Source organism: Rhea americana, unplaced genomic scaffold, assembly GCF_003343005.1.
Source record: "Rhea americana isolate MKP2758 unplaced genomic scaffold, rheAme1 scaffold_15, whole genome shotgun sequence".
NCBI classification, from domain to species: domain Eukaryota; kingdom Metazoa; phylum Chordata; class Aves; order Rheiformes; family Rheidae; genus Rhea; species Rhea americana.
In genome coordinates this window covers 1,442,696-1,460,323 of record NW_028185594.1, presented here as the reverse complement: position 1 = coordinate 1,460,323, position 17,628 = coordinate 1,442,696, and the positions used below count along the sequence as shown (strand labels likewise).

Below are 17,628 nucleotides of genomic sequence, written 5' to 3'. Positions count from 1 at the left end.
TTGGTTGCATTTTTTATGCAAGCAACAACAGCGATGAGAAGGCCACCACACAGCCGGTTGCCTGGCCCTGCCATTGCATCCTGCCACTGCCTTCAAGCGAGAAGCCTGCCCTCATTCCCCGGGCAGCAGAAGCAAACGCAACCGAGCCTGGGAGAAGCAGCTGGGCCGAGCGTCTTGCAGAGCTAACAACAGACAGCTTCCAAAAGGGAGGAGGCACGCAGAAGCCTCCAGAACCAGCAGATGCTATTAGGCGGCTGATTTTAGCCTGTTCCTCCTCTTCCCCCAAGCAGCTAGCTGAGGCTTGCAGTGCAAGACCAATTGCACCCACCCACCCACCGCAGATCTGCCAGTTACCATTCCATTAGACTGTTTTAGCTATTCGAGCACTGCTTAAACCCTGTTGCCCTAGAATAAGGACTGCGCTGGAACTTGTTTGTAAACAGCGGGATGAACTGTGCCACTTGATGGGTGACTTTGTCACCACAACCACTRTTAGATGGAAGAAAGAAACCTGGCAGCCTGTTGCAGCTCTAAGCAGTCCTGTCCCTCGCAGCGCTGTTTCCTCTTATCAGCCAGGTATTTTCACGCTCGCTAGTTACTTTTTATTCAATACGCTCAGCTGTTAGAGGCAGTATCTTCACTGAACGCCACATCCAGGTTCTTTCCAAATCTGTTCCAAGGGCATTCACCAAATCACAAATTCTTTCTAAAAACGGTGGCCAAAGGCATTTACCACGCAACTTAACTGATTCCCTTCATTCAAAACACWCATTCTGAGTTGAGGAAAACAATTCCAGGTAACTTTTAGCAATTCAGCTGGCTATACTAATGCAAAGTAAGTTTGCTGCACCACTGCCTTTCGTTTACTGAAAGTTTGGAGTGCAGCAGGCTTCTTTCACACCATTTTTCCTCCATCTTCAGGTTTGTGAGCTTGGCCAAAACTATGGTTTAAAATAAATGCTTTTTGTTAATATATTTTTCTTTCAATTCTAGATAAGTAAAGAAATTCTCTCCTGACTAGAGAGGCTTGAGCTTCAGGAAAAACACGCTCCACATATACTGAACAAAAACAGCTTGTGAGATTTGCTGGCTGTCTACATTCAGCTCTGCTTTAGACATTCTTTCCAACCGAGAGATCCGTAACTGCTGTTAAAATGCAGCGTTGCAAGCACTTGAAGCGTGCTCCACCTAGAAGGAGCGTTCACAAAGTTGTTTAGTTATTTGTGGCTTTCYATCTCAAGGACCTGCTTCTGCTCCTGGCTTTGCCCCCGTGGCACCTTGTCGCAGCAAASGTACTCTGCGCCAAGCCTACCTGCCTGCGGAGGCCCTGCGCTCGGGTCTCCAAACGCACATTTAAAATGTTAATTGAACTTCAAGTAATAACCTCAGTGAAAGGCTGTAATTTAACAAACTCCGCAATAACAAATGTCTTCAGCATATATTTTCTGGAATGCCATTTTCTCTGTAGGTAGTTTCCAATTTAGATGCACACCAGAAATGACAGGCTAGCTAGTCTGAAAGTTGGCTTTAAGCATTAATTATTCACTTGCCTCTTTTCCTTTCACCAGCAGACACAAATATACTGCTGTTATTCTGGCTTCCTTTACAGCAAAAACCTACTTCTTTGAAAAAGCAGAAAAGGTCTTGCAGGAGAGTAAGTCTAGACCAAACACAGTTATCTCACACACGTCCAGGCACTGAGGACTAGGGTTTTGATTTCTGTATCTACTTCACATGTAAYTGTCTCCTGCCACAGCAAGGAATCCACCGGTCTACAGGAAACATTTCCAGGTAGTTTTAGCTGCATTCAGCTCTCCTGGTGCGTACGGTGACTCCCGGGAAAGTAGCTCCATCCGCCACCCTCCTCCGACCCCCCGCTTTACTGAGCGCAGCTTCCCGATGGCACCGAGCGAGCATGGGCCCCGCGTGACTGTCTCTTCTGGATAGCCCAGTCCAAAACACTGGTGTGCAGATGCRTAGCATTTTAGATGACTTAATCATAACATAACTAAGAGCTGGTGGAAGGGCAGGACCTTAGCCCAAGGCCAGAAGGAGCTAAAGCACCCAAGTCTTCATAAGTATCACCTAATTCCTTCAGAACTCAATACCCGGCAGTTTGACCCACGTATAAGTTTCCAGATAAGCCACTGCGTGTAAAAACGATCCTTTCCAACACTGCAACTACTAGTACACAAAATGAATTAGCGTGCTCTATGAAGAATTACAAGGCCTCTCCTGAACACTAAATCAAAGGGTTGGCTGCCCTTCAGGRCTCACTCCGCAGCTGCAGCAAACAGCTGTGCACAATTGCACCGACAGCCCTCGTAGTCAAGTGCAAACACCCCCTGTTAATGTCCAGCAAAGAACAACCCTCAACGCTTGCTTCTACACACTGCCATGCAAATATTCACCAACATGTTTCACAGAAACAGCAGGTTAATGTAAAGAGAGCAACTCACAAASGGAGTGTAACAGAGTAAAATAAAGAAAAAAAAAAAAGGAAAGAAAAAGAAGGAGAAAGGATATGAGAGCAACACTCGTTCTAATCAGTTGAATACCTACCATACGGGGATGGGTACAGCAAACACAGCTATACTGCCTCCAAACATATCTGCTCTCTGGTTAGGTCAGCCACAACCTCGATCATCCGTGCCAGGAGTCCTAAGAGCTGACTTCCCAAGCAACCGCAAGCCTGGCCAGTCTGTTTTCTCTCCCTTCAATTAAAATGCAAAGCACTGGCTAAATAGTAAACATTTAATTAGATTTGTCTCTCTGTTTCAATGTTAACAGAGCACATGAAAAATACATTAAGAAGCAGCTAATTGGGGGCTCTCCAGAAGTAGCTGTAAACAAGCAATTATAATGCAATTGGGGTGGGGTTCCTCAGGGAGTGTTGCAGGGCTGCTGCTTTTTAATAGTCCAGCCAAAGGTTTGGAAAGTGTTATAAAATCCCAAGGGAAAAAAAAAAAAAAAAAACACACACAAAAAAAAAAAACACACACACACACATACAGATGACAGGAACTGACAGGAATATCAGCACGTTACAGTGAAGAGCAGCCAGTATTACAGAGTCAACGAGACTAGCTGGTAAGTCAGAGCCGCTCTGCTTCCTATGTACCATGTAGGAGWACTTCTGCAAAGCTGAGAAACTGTGTTTTTCTATTACCTGGTGCAATTAGATATGAAGTGATGACAGAACAGTACTAAGTTACAAATAGCAAGTAACTGAAACTATTCTGCTTGGAAAAAATCTTGCCAAAATTCCAGCTTTTTTCACAGCTACCAGAGACTCAGTCCAAGCGCCAGTTCCACCCAAGGGAAAATCTTCCAAAAATCTCAGTGCACTTTAGAATGTAAATGGGAATTTCAGTTCAGGACAATACTTAAAAATGTGCTTAACTTCTACAAGGTTTTGGTTGAAGCAGGGCATGCGTTGACAGGCAGTACTGCATTTTTCCTGAATAATTTCTTATAAACCAGTATTTTTTTTTTTAATGGGAAAATGAAAAGTAATCTTTTAATTTTTATTATCCAAAGAATTACCAACTCCATCATGAATATGCATCCATATAGTTTCAGTATTTTTAAAATGCATTATTGATTTATTTGAATCTATGCGATTAGCTATGCACAACGACCTCAACTCAACAATTCAAACCCTTCAGGCTGTTCTAGGAAACAAAATCTCCAAGTAAAGCTCAGCTGAAAATTCTGACTCAAGACTACAGTCCTTGAATTGCCTTGAACCTGCCGAGGTGCTCACTTGGCACAACGGGGGGGTTCTTGTATCTGCTAACAACCAAATCAAGGGGATCGTTAAGGATGCTGAGGACACAGCTCAAAGCAAACTCAGAAGTGCTGAACCTCTCCTAAAGCTGATGAGAGAGAAGGAGTCCCACCAGTCTAGAGCAGGGTTAAGCAAGAAGCCTAATCCTCAGGTGCTTATGGCACCACCGCTGAGAAGTGCACCGTGGGTTTCTAGTTCCAAAGGGCTTAAATTAAAGGACTAAATCCATGTCCTGCATGTGCTGCATGTGCTGTTGGATGAACATGCTCCTGCAAAGCATGGCTCTTCAGAATGACAAAGACATGTTTGCTTGAATTCACGGATTATTTCTGGAAGGAGAGAAGAGAGATTTTTCAGAGCTGCAGAAGTGAATTCAGTAGCACAAACCTAACGGGAAAATTTTGCTCCTTAAGTAAAGCATTTTTGATATTCCCACTATTAGGTGTCCAGCTTGAAGACCTTAGGTTGAAAACACTGATTTCAGGTAAATGAACAAGAACCCTACTTTTGAATTACAATTAATTTAAAAAGCTTCAGCTACAAATTACTGATATGGGAAGGCACTACAAACAGTAAATGCTATTGTCATTTCACCGTACAAGCCAAAATGCCAGGCACAGAGATATCTGTCCTCAGAGACTTGAGGTATGTGTGCTCCCTGAGACAACGTTTGTTTATTCCAATTCAGCAGTCGCACCGAGCTTTACGCTGGCAGCCACTGGCTGTACTCATCTTAACGGTAACACTCTGTAATTCAAAGGCCTCTAATAGCAGTTTTTCTGTATGCATTTGATCTCAACACAAAGCAGTGTGTAGAAAGCACTTCCTTTAAAAAAAAAAAAAAAAAAAAGTAGTAGTAGTGTTTAAGATTTGTATGTCTGGAGTATTTCTACCACAGTGGTTAAGATGCTATGGCTTTTTCACCTGGCTTCTTAACGCTGATGTGACAACGAAAGCCTTCGCAGAAGGGAATCAAAAAAGCATCACTGCCCGAGTCCAGCGGCCAGATCCGACTCTGTCTAGCACTGATGTGTAACACCGCAGCGTCGGCACGTCCAAAATATGAAACCAGCGCAGAGAAAGGGGACTGATTTTATTTCAAAATGTCTTCATTTCATTCCACCCTTTTGTCTTCCTGCTCTGCCAACTGCCTTGGAGCTGCAGGGAGGGTTGTGAGGGAAACTGTCCCCGAAGCGGGACCGCTGTCAGCTGCTCCGCTTGGCCGGGAGCGAGAGCAGCACGGGGAGCCTGAGGGTCTGCTACTGGACAGGGGATGAGCGATGAGGAGTGCAACCGAGCTCCGAGCGCGTGCACAGTGACGCGGCGTTGCTCCTGGCAGGACAGTGCATTTACATCTACCTATTCCAATCAGCATCCTCCGGTACCCAGACTAGTCTCTCCCAGGGAGGACTACTACAGAGGTTGCAGTGGAACAGCCCTACCAGCTTCTGGGACGTAAGCTGCCTCTCCACTGCCGCCAGCCCAGCTGAACGGGCTACATGCGCCAATGCGTCTACCTAGGTGCAACAGTCTCACGTCGTCGCTCGTTTGCACGGGCGTTTCTCAATTAGTACTAGTACCGACTTTGTTGAGCTCGAAGCAGAGGATTTTGCTGATTTACATTCACAGATCGATGAAGCCTCTCTGACTGACCCTCTCTTCCTCCTGTAAAGGTTTTTAGATTAACAGCAAGAACCTCTCATTCTTCTTAAGACCTTCTGATGCACAGAGTCCCAGAGGGTCTTCCTTGGCATCTCTTGCACTTAGCTTATTCTCAGTAATGCCAAGCAGCGTGTACTAGCTCAGTTCCAATGGACTTAGCCAAGTTTTGCATTTCACAGAGGCACCTGACTTCAGGCAATTTAATATCTAGGTAGAATACATAGGAAAAATTTGTCCTGGACCCAAAAAAGCATGACTTAGTCTACCATGGAACCTCTGTAGAAAAATACCAGAGACTTTGTGGTACACTAAGCATTGCTTGCGACAGCAGAAAATTAGCTAGGCTTTGCCTGGCTAGCAGACAACGTTGCTTAGTTGAATATGAAAAGTGACATGAGCCAAATTTGAGAAGCGTATACAAGCGCATACCTTATTTAATGATGCTCTATACCGTTTTTCATTCAAGGGTTATAACAAAGTTCATTTCTCCAAGTACATTGTCTTAACTCGTTTTTAAACTACCATATTTGTAAATGTGCAGTGCATGCACTTTCTCCCATCTCTTGCCATGTAAGTAATAAGGTTCCCTCATTCCTTTGAGGGATTTTTTTGGAAGGCTTTATATACGCATATATGTATGCATGCGTGTATATATATATATATATATATATATATATATATATGCATGTGTGTATATTACATACACACACAGAGAAGGCTATTTAATTGTAGGTATTTTTAAACAGTGATTCCTGCACCTGAATGCTGAACAAGATTTCAGCAACTTCGACGAAGCTGTCATTTTTTTTCAGCTGTTCCCTAAAGCCTCAACACCTTTGTTAAACCATTTTAGCCATTTCTTGACTTTCTGCATAATAGGGTTTAGATTCTTAGCTATGCAAGTTGCAAAGACAGAAATGGTTTAGATTAGCTAATTATATCAAGAATTTCACAGGACTCACGAATAGCACTGAGATGGAATCCAGTTTCTTAGAGGAGACTTGTGGTTATGAAATTAAAGAGAGGCTAACCAGATTCTGTTCAGTCCCAAACGGGGAAAAAGGAGTAAAACTTGGGTGGATATCTTATCTTAATGAAGCTGCCATATCACATGAATTTCAATCATGACTGAGGTAACACTGTTTAGACTTGCATCTAGGCTTACTCAACACAAATAGTATAACTTGTAATGTTCCTTCCCTATGCTTTAAAGCATTTCAAAAGGAATGGAAAAAAAAACCCTAAGAAATTAGGTTTAGGTACATATATTCTTTCATCCTAGCAAAGAAGCAACATTCGCTTGCATTAACTTCAGGTTGTGATTCCAGAAGTACTCGGCACTCATCTCGCTCTGATCCCACCGGAGTCACCAGAAAAATCTTTACTAGCTCAGAAAGATAGTATTGATGTTGGCTGCTTTCTTAAAAGAGCTTATTGCCTTAGTATTGCAGAAGCATTTGTCTGGAAGAACTGTCAAAGGTTAAGGGGGAAAAAAACAGTAACAGAACAGAACAACTAGTGGGTGCTTTTTCTGTTGAAATCATCATTGATAAAAGGGTGCAGGCATCCCCTAATCTTCAAAGGTTCTTCAAAGGTTTTATCTGCTAAGAACTGATAACTCACTAGTGATGTTTTCTTTTTTTTTTTAACATGCAAATAGCATAGCTGGCTGCGCGGTAACTGTGTAGAGTTTCCAGGAAGAAGGCAGAGGAGTCAAGCCTCCGCTCCAGAGTGGGCAGGTGGAGGGGCAGCAGGACTTGCCTGCTCCTGGGGAAGCTGGTGAGACACACAGATGCACACCAGCCTTATGTGAAAACTACTATACCGTGAAGCGCAAGGGTAAAAATGGTTTACAATTACAATTATTACAAATTATGAGGACAAATGCTCTTTAATTTTTATTCTGTATTTCTAACTTACAACTGAAGGATTGAAGTTGTTTCTTGGTTGCTGTAGAAGTTGAAGAGACAAAAGGTCATTTATAAATCACTGAAGGATAATTTCAGACATGGCTAAACTGATACCCAGAACGTCCCGAGCAATGCGCCTACTGTGGTGATGTTCATCAGATGTGAACTTCTTCCCAGCCTAAATCTAAATTACAACGCTGATACATCCTGAGGCACTGTTTAATAGCATGGTACTTGTTCTGAATGCATTTGCCTATTTTTTGGAATATTCTGCCTAACCACTTTGTATCGCTGCCACCACCATTCACTAAAATCTTCCTTCATTACTGCTGTGTGAATTATCTAAATACTACTGAAGGTGAATAACCCTAGGGAAGGGAACTAGAGAAATGGATCAAACTGATTAATCAAAGCATACAGATACTCCCAAGTTTGAAAGATGGAGCATTAAAAATGCGAGACCATGATAAGAACAGAGAAACACTGGGTATATTGAAGATGTCCCTCTCAAACACATGCAAATTCTTTYGTGATAAATACATTCAGGACAACTGGATAACTCTGTCTTCGAGGTTCATTTGTCACCTAAAGTCAAAATATCCCTGAACCTGTAAAACAAGTACTGCAGCAGCTAATTCTCATACCACAGACAGAAGATYGTGAGTTAAGGCACAGCCTAAGCAGCAGGAACAACCTCAACTCAAACAGTGCTGGCCACCCTTCTCCAGCAACGAACAGAAAAGAGAATTCACGCAAGAGAGAAAACAGAGGAGACCACATTCAGAAAACGTATGATGCTCACAAATACCTTCTACAGGCAAAGCGTTTTTAAGATTCGCCTGAGTGTTTCTCCAAGCAACCTACAAACTTTTTTTTTTTTAAATACATTTTAAGGCGAGAATTGACAAATTCTGTTCTCCGCAAGGACTGGGGAATACCTGTGGCCATGTTCATGCTGTGCTGATGACAAGGCTAGGAAGAAAAAGTGGTACTTACAGCCAGAGCTGCCGTTCATTGGGACCAAGGTGAAGTTGGAGGCCCAGGGGTTACGCACGATATCCTGCCAATGGATGGTGTCTGCGAAGCACAGAAATTTGTTCTGGCCAACATACACGCCGCCATTCAGTATTTCTGCACCAAAGGACAAGAGAAGACACTTGTAAGACTTTAGATGTACAGCCAACTCTATCTGCTGCTCCTTGGCGCACTGGGGAGAGAGAGGGCATGACACTTAAATGCAAAAACTCTCACTGCAAGCTCACCTAACACTCTGAAAATTGGAGGGCAAGTAGCTTATAGTATTTGTAAACAGCAAGCCATTTATGTACACAGGAAAAGCCTGATGAAGATAGCCATGGATTTAAGTGTCTTCACACCAGACAAGGGGATCTGACAGGCACTAGATGAATTATTGGGTTAATCTGTTGCGCCAGTGYAATCCAGTACCTAATTTCTGGGTAAAATACCTTTCAAGACTGTATTGACTTTAAAAACACAAGCAATCAATCATGCTCTGCTGTTTTTCATTAACACAGATGAACATTAAAAGCATATTCAATGAACCGATGTGTTTCCTGAGGGCAGGAATTTTCTGATCTGGCAATAAATACGCAGGCTGCAGTTGTCCCAAGGCCTGCAGAAGCATTTCTTCACCATCATACCACATTGCTGTACAAGCTCCATGTTCTGATATCTTCTGGGGGGGCTCACGCATTTTTTTAGATCAATGAATCACTATCAACCTTCAAATTTTCCAGAAGCTCCTTCAGACTCCCTTTACATCAAGCTTAGTCACACGTGTTGTAAAAACTTCAATAACGAGACCAAGTTCTTTTACGCATTTGACCTACAGTAACAGAGAAGAGTGATCAGATTTGTGCCACGAACTATTCTGTTCAACCTCCTCCTTCCCACCGGTGACGATCTAAAGCCACCGCTGAAGCGCCCCGCTGGGGGCTGCTGGTCCGAGCGAAGCGCCTTTGGAGCAGGCGGTCGTTCTTGTTACACTCTCTAACTGGAGATCTGCAGGCCGTGACACCTTGTTGGGGAAGGTTTGGGGGAAACTTTGAAAATTTGGTAAGTTCAGAAAGCTGCTAGTGTCAGTGCACGTGTTTGGTATTGGTTCCTTTAACAAAAATGTCTTGTTTCCCTATCTCTACAGATCTGATTTGGCAAATCTCAACTTAAAAATGATCTTATGGTTGCTGGGAGGATCATCAGGGTTTCCTTCGGAGCAGTGAATTCTTTTTACCCTCTAAACTCCTGTTGAATTTCACTATTTCTCTTTCTTGCTTCTTTACCTGACTCTGGTATTTCCAAAGCCTCGTGACTTTCATTAAAGTTAACAGGAGCTATGCAGCTAAAACCCCATGCGCCACTTAGTGTCACAGATTCAAGCCTCAGCAAAGAAATTTTGAAGGTTAGTTACTAATGGCACCTTAGAATGACATTAAGTGGTGCTAGACAGCCAGCAGTGTCATCCTTCTTAAAGAGACATTAAGAGTAAATCTCTATTATTGTGGCAACGATTAAGGCTGTTTGATAGTCTTCCTCTCCAAAGAGAATCTTTAAAAGCTGTAGTGGGATTGCAAACGTCGACAAACAGCAAGGAGTGAATTACTGCATTTCTCTCTTAAAACTGTAGAGTTTACAGACCACAGTACAAGAAGAAGGTATCCTCCACTGAAGGAACGTATTAAATAAAGGATCATCTGTAATTACATTTGTCTATCATATTAATCAGTTCAGAGTATTAATATCTATTTCTTAGAAATCTCTGGTTTAAAAGCTTGGCTTTTCATTGAAAAGGGGCTTAAAAATGAAAATAATAACAGTAAAGAGTCCAGATTAGAGGCACAGCAGTGATCTGTCTGTATGATATTCTTATGATCCTTGAAAAACCCCATACAGCATCTGTTAGCAATTCTGCTCTGTGGAAAAAGTAGGACTTAGAAGAACACTTGAAAACGTGATTAGTCACCATTTCTCTATTTTGTCCCAGCTATACAGGATTAGCTAATCTGCTATGGCCCAAATTTTGATTAAAAATAGAACCTAAAAAGGCATGAAAAACTGAAAAATCTGTATTCGAAGCTTTTTAAACACTTACATATTGTTCTAAATAGCGTCACTACCAGTTCATACATCTGAACACCTGCCACTGCCATAATTTATTTTTTTAGAGCATTCACTCTTGACGATACCCATCAAATCTTCTTCCTTCCCGCAGGAACTTTGATGCAGTCTTGTATATCAGGCAGCGTCTCACTCTACGAATCATTCCACTAGTTTCAATTTGTGGAGAAAGAAATTTTTCAGCTTAAGTAAACAGAACCTGGCCTCTCATCACTGTCAGGATAAAAACCTGGCAGCTTTCACTGTGATTTGCTAGACGCAAACACGGAAAATGCTCCAATGTCCCTAATGAGTGAATAAGCATTGCACTCACTGTGCTACCTCAAAACTCGATGTAATGTCTTGAGCTGCCCTGAATTGTACCATTTTTCACAGGTGACCTGATTAAAGTTTACCAATCTAGTAATGCCTACTGGTCTAGTCATGCACTGAGGCCCTAATAATATCAATAATATCAGTAATAATATCAAGGTTAGGCTTTTATAGATGATAAAATAAAAGTGAGCTCAAAGTTGAATGCCATCTTTGAAGTGCTTTTGCCTGACTTTTCCTTTTCTGTTGAATCCACGTTCACTCCCCTTCTACCTTGCCTTATGCTTATCCTCGGCAGGCATAAATCTGCAGAGCGCTGTTGGCTTCGCAGAAGTAACAAACCCAAACGCGTTTTGTGCTTCTCTGCCCTCTCTTACCAAGAACAATGCCTGGAAAGACCTAATAAACCTCGTTACATGTTAAGCAAATGAAGCACAAATGTAATCAATATACAATAGAGCTACTGGATAATGAACTCATCATCATAAAGTCATCATCTCATTTTAATTTACAGCACTGAAAGCGAGAGATAAAGTGAAACAATAAACAGGAGGAGAAAGGCAGAGATTTCTGACTACGTGGGTGAGCTCGCAAAGGAAGCCAGGCAGAAAAGAGCTTTCTTTTCCTCCGTGCAACACTTGAAGTCATTTCTGCTGAACTCTTTCAGAGACTGGGGTAGGAAATAAAGTGAGACGTTCCCTCATTCCTACCAAAAGAGCACTTAAAAACGAACAAAGAAGCCCACCATTCACAGTGGAACATATTTGAAGAATCACTCTGGGGGACATGTTTGGGTCTTCTAAAAGACAACACCACCGCCCAGGACAGCTGGCTCGATGCGCTGCTGCCACGCTGGGAGCCAATGTTCCCGTTGGGCTTCCGCACGAGTCAAGGACACGGAGCTACCAAGGAGGATTTTGAAGCACAAGTCCCACAGGCTACCACTGGGAAAAGAGTTCCTAAAGGTGTCGGATGATTTTTCCTTCCATTAGCSCAGTGATGAAGCAGGACTATCACCGCTGAACTTTAGTAACCAATCAGACAACATTAACAACATAAAAATGAAGCATACAGGTCTGTGGCAACCATAAAACACAAGTACCTTATCCTTTCTGTGACGTGCCATAGAGGATAAATAGGTACATCACACAGTTTATACTTAGTCTGCTAGGTTCAAGAAGTGGCTAAATACATAGCAACTATTCTAATGTAATGAAGAGTTTTACCAGAGTCATTGAAAGCTGAAGATCAGTGCCTGAAATAAGGCAAAAGGACATCCACTTTACATATCTACTGCTTGCTTAGACTGTATACAAAAAGAACTGTTCTGCATGCATCTGGGCATTTTCTTCAGCTGTCTCTCTCTTGCATACAGGGTAATCCCTCATGGTCTGTGCTATCCCATTTCTAATGCGGATTAAGTTGGCAAGACATGTTCACACTCCGCAATGTATCCTGCAGCACAAATAACGTGTGTGTTGATATGCAGTGCGTGTTGTGGCTTTAAAGCGGGCAGAGAAAGGGGAAGGAGGCAATCGGGAAAAACAGTTTAAAACATTCACTGCAGCCACCTCAGAAGCAAAACAGAAGGTATCTTATACCTCCTAAGGTGGTTCGCTGACTTTTACATCATATCATGTAAGGTGTACTCTGCACATCCATGCTATATAATGCATATTGCTAATACCTGACGTTTACTTTCAAGGTCAGCCTTCACGTGAGCTGATGCATCTTTGTACGCTGACATCGCCGCATCTTCCCTGTCGTCGCCCAGATGACAGGGATCTGTTGTCGGATACCGAATCACTCTCAAAACACTGTCGTATTTCACTCAACATGCTGCATGCGTTATCTCAAAGAGGCTTTGGCCTGGAAATGCCCTGCCAGGCCAAGTCTTTTGAGCTCTTAGCACAGTAGATTGCTGATGACCCACTGGGAAAGCACTTCAGGTTCATCATTAATAAGTTATGTCTTAAAGGGTAATGAGAACTGGGTGCTTTAGGAGACAATAGCTCATCCATCATCAATCAAGATCTGAAGTTTTTATACAGATGATTTAAGAAGAGTTGGACTGTGTAAAATTGAAATGTCACATTTGTATTGGGAGATGGGGGGAGTTTGATAATGAAAATGAGAGCTTTAACCTTCTCCATTTCAGCTCAATGACCATACTTTAAAGCTCACGGATGTGGAATCTGTGTACCAGCTAGGAGCCCCAGACAGCCTTCGATCTCAATTACACTATTTCGAGTAAAGATTATTTGGATCATTAGCTGGAAGTCAGTCTCAAGGATTGATGGTAACAGTAATATATTCTTTACTTCTATCAAAAGCATCCAGTGTTACGTGCTGGCTGTGGGTCTCTACTTCCAACTGCTCAATAACTAAGAAAATTATATTGTAGCACCCGTGCATGGATCTGCAAAACCTAGCAACGGATTTCAGTGCTTGAGTAAGAACGGAGCCCTTTTGTACCTTTCCCTGACCTTGACGCGTACCTTTCCACCATTTCACCACGAACGTCGTGAGGACGGATGCACGGAGTCCGTGTGAATCCTTTAACTACCTCACTGAACAACAGGCTCTGGTCAGCTCTTTCTTTAGGAGTCCCCCCAAAGCAAGTTCAGCCATGTTAACCAACTCAAGGAAGACATTTGCACTGTACRTGCCCGGACGAGTCCTGTCTCTGTATGCGACCTGAATTATTCCTTCTTACAGACTCATTAAAATAAACATATCAGATCATTTAACAAGTTACTCTGTGAAAGGAAATAACATTGCAAATTATTCCACCCTTCCCAGTAAACATGCTGGACGTAGAGACATGTTTCACGGCCTCCCCTTTCTCGGGGAACGGTAAATCGGCAGGTAACTCGGTGTCAGGCTATCGGGCCCTGTTTTGGCTTGTGCCCTAAGCAGCTACTGAGACGATCGGGCGCACAAAACGCAGCCACATGGCCCCAGAGGGTGCAGGGCACGGGCAAAGCTTCCAAAATACTGCGGAAGACTATAGGAACGGCTAAATGAAACAAGCAACTCAAAAGCCCTCACCCATCTGACGAGGCAGAAAACAGCTGGAGATCAACTCAGTTTGAGATACGCTTATTATCTCAAGAAACAGCAGTGTTCCAGGATATAAATGGTTTACTATATGCACCCTACTACGGCTTGTGCTAAGACAAATAGTATCTCTCCAAACTCCATCTAGATTGACTTGCCTTAGTGGCTGCTCCACTTAACACATCTTGCAACGGTTATAGCAGGTTCCACCTACTAGGATCTTCTGCAAAATCCATGTTTAAACTGAAGCCATATTTAGCCCCGTGTTTAAACTTCAGCATAGTATTAACCGTGCTGATTTCAACAGGAATTACCATTAGGCACCTTGATGGACGGAGGCTTCTTACCAGGACCAGAAGAACCTAGTTCAGTTCCAACAGATCGGCCAGTCCTACCTCCTGCTCCCCCCCGCTAAGGGGGCTGCCTCACTCTCCATAAACGCCCTCTGCGTTGCTGTCTTTTCCCAGGCCGACTCAAGGGCCGAGTTCGGAGCCTGCTGTTGTTATTCACGCTGTGGCCCAGTGCGAGAAGCCGCCTGGGAGCAGTAACAGCTCACAAGCATGTTGTGAGACAGAGGTCATTAACATGCACCGAACAGAAGATGATACAAAAGTCTCTTATCCTTGGTCTAACAGCAATCCACATCCCTATCATTTCTCTTACTTGTATCTCTCTGTTCTCCATCCAGTCTGAAGTACAGCTGGCAAAATCATCTCCTTCACTTCCACTCTGGACAAGTTGTCCTGCTCCTGCAATCACTACTCGGCTTTGATAACAGGCGGATAAAAAGACACACTGATTCCAACCAACACCACTTTCCTTAATCATGCACCTGCCATCAGTATCATAGTACCCTTGATGTTAATTAACCACAGGATTGACATAAAGCTGTATGCTCAGCCTTAACTTCAGTATTTCCTTTGCAGATGGTAACTGCACAAGTACCAGCAGCTATTTGTGGTGCTACCCAGCTCCTTTGTTTCTGTTCCCCTCGCTAGGTTTTGAAAGGAGTTTAACCCTGTTGACTTTGCAGGTGAGGAGCTTTCATGTAATAGGTTGACTCTGTTACAGGGATATTAATTTTCAGGAGGGGATGATAATTGCCTCACTTCTTTACCCAGTCAAATTCTCATCCTCATGTTAGCAGCCAAGGGGTCGATTTACTATTCTTTTAACGTAATTCGGTGAGATGACAGGCAGGTAACAGGTATGAAACGTAACATTGTTAACAATTCACGTGGCTCCTTGTAGGTGACGCCAGATCATGGAGAGCATCCAAAAAGGGCCTGGGGGGTCCTCGTGGATGATAAGATGAACACGAGTCAGCAGCACACCCACGCAGCAGAGAAGGGTAACCACAAACTGGGCTGCGTTAGCAAGACCGCAGATAGCAGGGTGACAGAGGTGATTATTTCCATCTACTGGGCACTCACAAAGCTGCATCTGAAGCATCCTGTCCCGTTCGGGCACAAGCTGCAACAAGGGAAACTCATGAGACACTAGGAAAAAATTCTTTGTAGGAGCAGTTAAACGCAGGGGTGGATTGACCGGTGAAATGGTGCCATCTCTATCTCCGGGGATTTTGAGAGTTCAGCTGGAAAAAGTGATGAATAACTTGGTCCGTGCTTGAAGTTTGTCCCGCTCCAAGCACAAGGCTGGACTAGACGGCCTCCAGAGAACCCTTTCAACCTTAATTATTTTGTCATTCTGGGACTATTAATCATCAATACTGCAAAACCCTTTACAACATTCTATAAGCAACCATTTCTCTAAATTTTCAGAAAAGCACACATCATTTTCAGCTTTTATCGACTGATAAAAAAGCATCTGATGATGCAAAACACCCAACAGAAAAATAGCATGTATTTAAAAGCACGACACGTGTATGTGCATAAAGTGGTGCTACAGTATTTGAAATACAGAACCTATGTCATTGTCGCTGCCGCTTGTTTAACACAGAGGGGACATCTGGACTTAGAAACATTACAGCTTTCAGCGTGAAAGAACTGTTGCCCTTTCAATCCTTTGATTTCTGTTAGCAAAAAGAAAAAAGGTTTTCATTTAAGTCACTGAAATGAATCACTGATGAGTTTCAAATCGGTGTCTATGGAGTGCATGACACATCACTAGCTCACCCCAGCAGACACACGCTTGCGCGCAGGAAGAGCGGCAACACTCCAGCAGTCCGAAATGAAGAGTCATTTCATTTACAAGAGCCGTGATTTAACATTCAGGTAACACAGCGCTACCTGACGGGGATACGCGCGCCCGGTTAGCAGCCGCGGCGCGTTCAGGCAGAGGCGAGCGCGAGTGTCTTCCGTCGGTCCTCGGATAACACCTGGTTATTTGACAGTTCTTACTTTCAGTTGTTCAGGAAACCATAGCTCTAAGTATGTGGATTTCAACAAAGAAACACAGCTGCGGGCATCTGATTATTCACAAGTTACTTAAGCCTGCTGAATCCCAAATAAATCACCTCCCTTCTTCCCTGGTCCTATTCTTTGGCAGGAAGCCAAAGGAGGCGCGGCGAGGGAGAGCACGTCCCGCTGAACGCTCCAACGGGGTGAACGACAGTCTCCCCGGTGCCTCCCCGCGGCCTCGGTGGGCTCCGGGAAGCCCAGAGCCTCTGACAGCTATCCCAGCAGTAGCAGTCGTTTCTGCTGTCTGGCGACCATTAATGAGCATCCTGCAGGCCACGATCTGCCAGCGTTTGCCCTGCAGTCCATTAGGGACTTTCTCACAGTCCTTTCTCCTCGTAGCTTCTCTAGAGCTTGTGCCACGAGTGAAGCATTGCTCCACATGAACGGTACCCACCGCGCAGGGCCAGCGTGTTTATTTGCCGGCCCTACAACAGGGAGCACGAGTGGTTTCCAGCACAGTTTGCTAGTGCCTGGGTGATGTTTCCAGGAGCTGCAGGTTCACCCACAAACTCTACAAAGAGCCACCAGTCAAAACCTCCCGGCGGTAAGATTGCAGACKGATCCTTCAACAGCCCTCCTCCACCTAGGGCCAGCTGTATCACTCAGAGTCACGCTGTGCAATACTGGGGCTTAARCCCTGCTGTCCTACTGCTCCCAGAGGGACTCATCCCACCTCCTTCCCTCGCCTTTCTCAAGGGCAGGCAGGCGACAAGCAAGAGAGCCTGAAGAAACATGGGGCAGCTGCAGAGAAAGCATCCTCTTCCAGGGCAGAAAAAGCGCTAGCTGGTGCTCAGAGGCATCAAACAGAWACAGCCCTATTGAACCAACCTGAACCCTTCAGGAAACCAGCTATCTGCCGAGCACTAGCTTTCATTTCACGTCGTCTACACGGACCAAATAGGAAAAACAGCACTCTAGTTCAAATTTCCTAAAATTTTTACAAAGTTCTCTCCTCACAGGAYGTTTGCATCGCTTCCCCACCCAGGACAAGGATACGTATTTTGACKGATTCACTTCTGTGTTACCAAGACAGACACAAGCATTCTAAATACCTCCCCTTGGCAAGACATTTGCTATATATTTTGATCAAACCGGTAATGTTTCATGTCTGCTAGTGGCAGCTCTCAATTTATCTCTCCCATCTGCTGAGATCTGCAACTGTGAGACTACCGTGTCCCTGTTCTTCTGGCATCAGCTCTTTGTAAGAGGCATCTTGCGAGTAAATGTTGCATGACAGTTTGCAGTTTGCTTGCCATTCCTGCACCCTTTCCAAGTGTTTTTTCTGTTTTTTTTTTAACTTGCAAGTTGAACATCAGTATAAACAGAAAGCTCAGCGGGG

The 17,628-nt window shown here is 43.8% G+C and overlaps 1 protein-coding gene across 1 annotated transcript in view; it reads right to left on the bottom strand.

Moving 5' to 3' along the window:
* The window catches only part of ERBB4 (erb-b2 receptor tyrosine kinase 4), a 300,889-nt gene that overhangs the window by 197,396 nt on the left and 85,865 nt on the right, over positions 1 to 17,628 (bottom strand). The window contains exon 4 of the mRNA XM_085299544.1: positions 8,359 to 8,493. Coding sequence (XP_085155670.1) covers positions 8,359 to 8,493 — 135 coding nt within the window. The remainder of the gene's footprint in view (positions 1 to 8,358; positions 8,494 to 17,628) is intronic.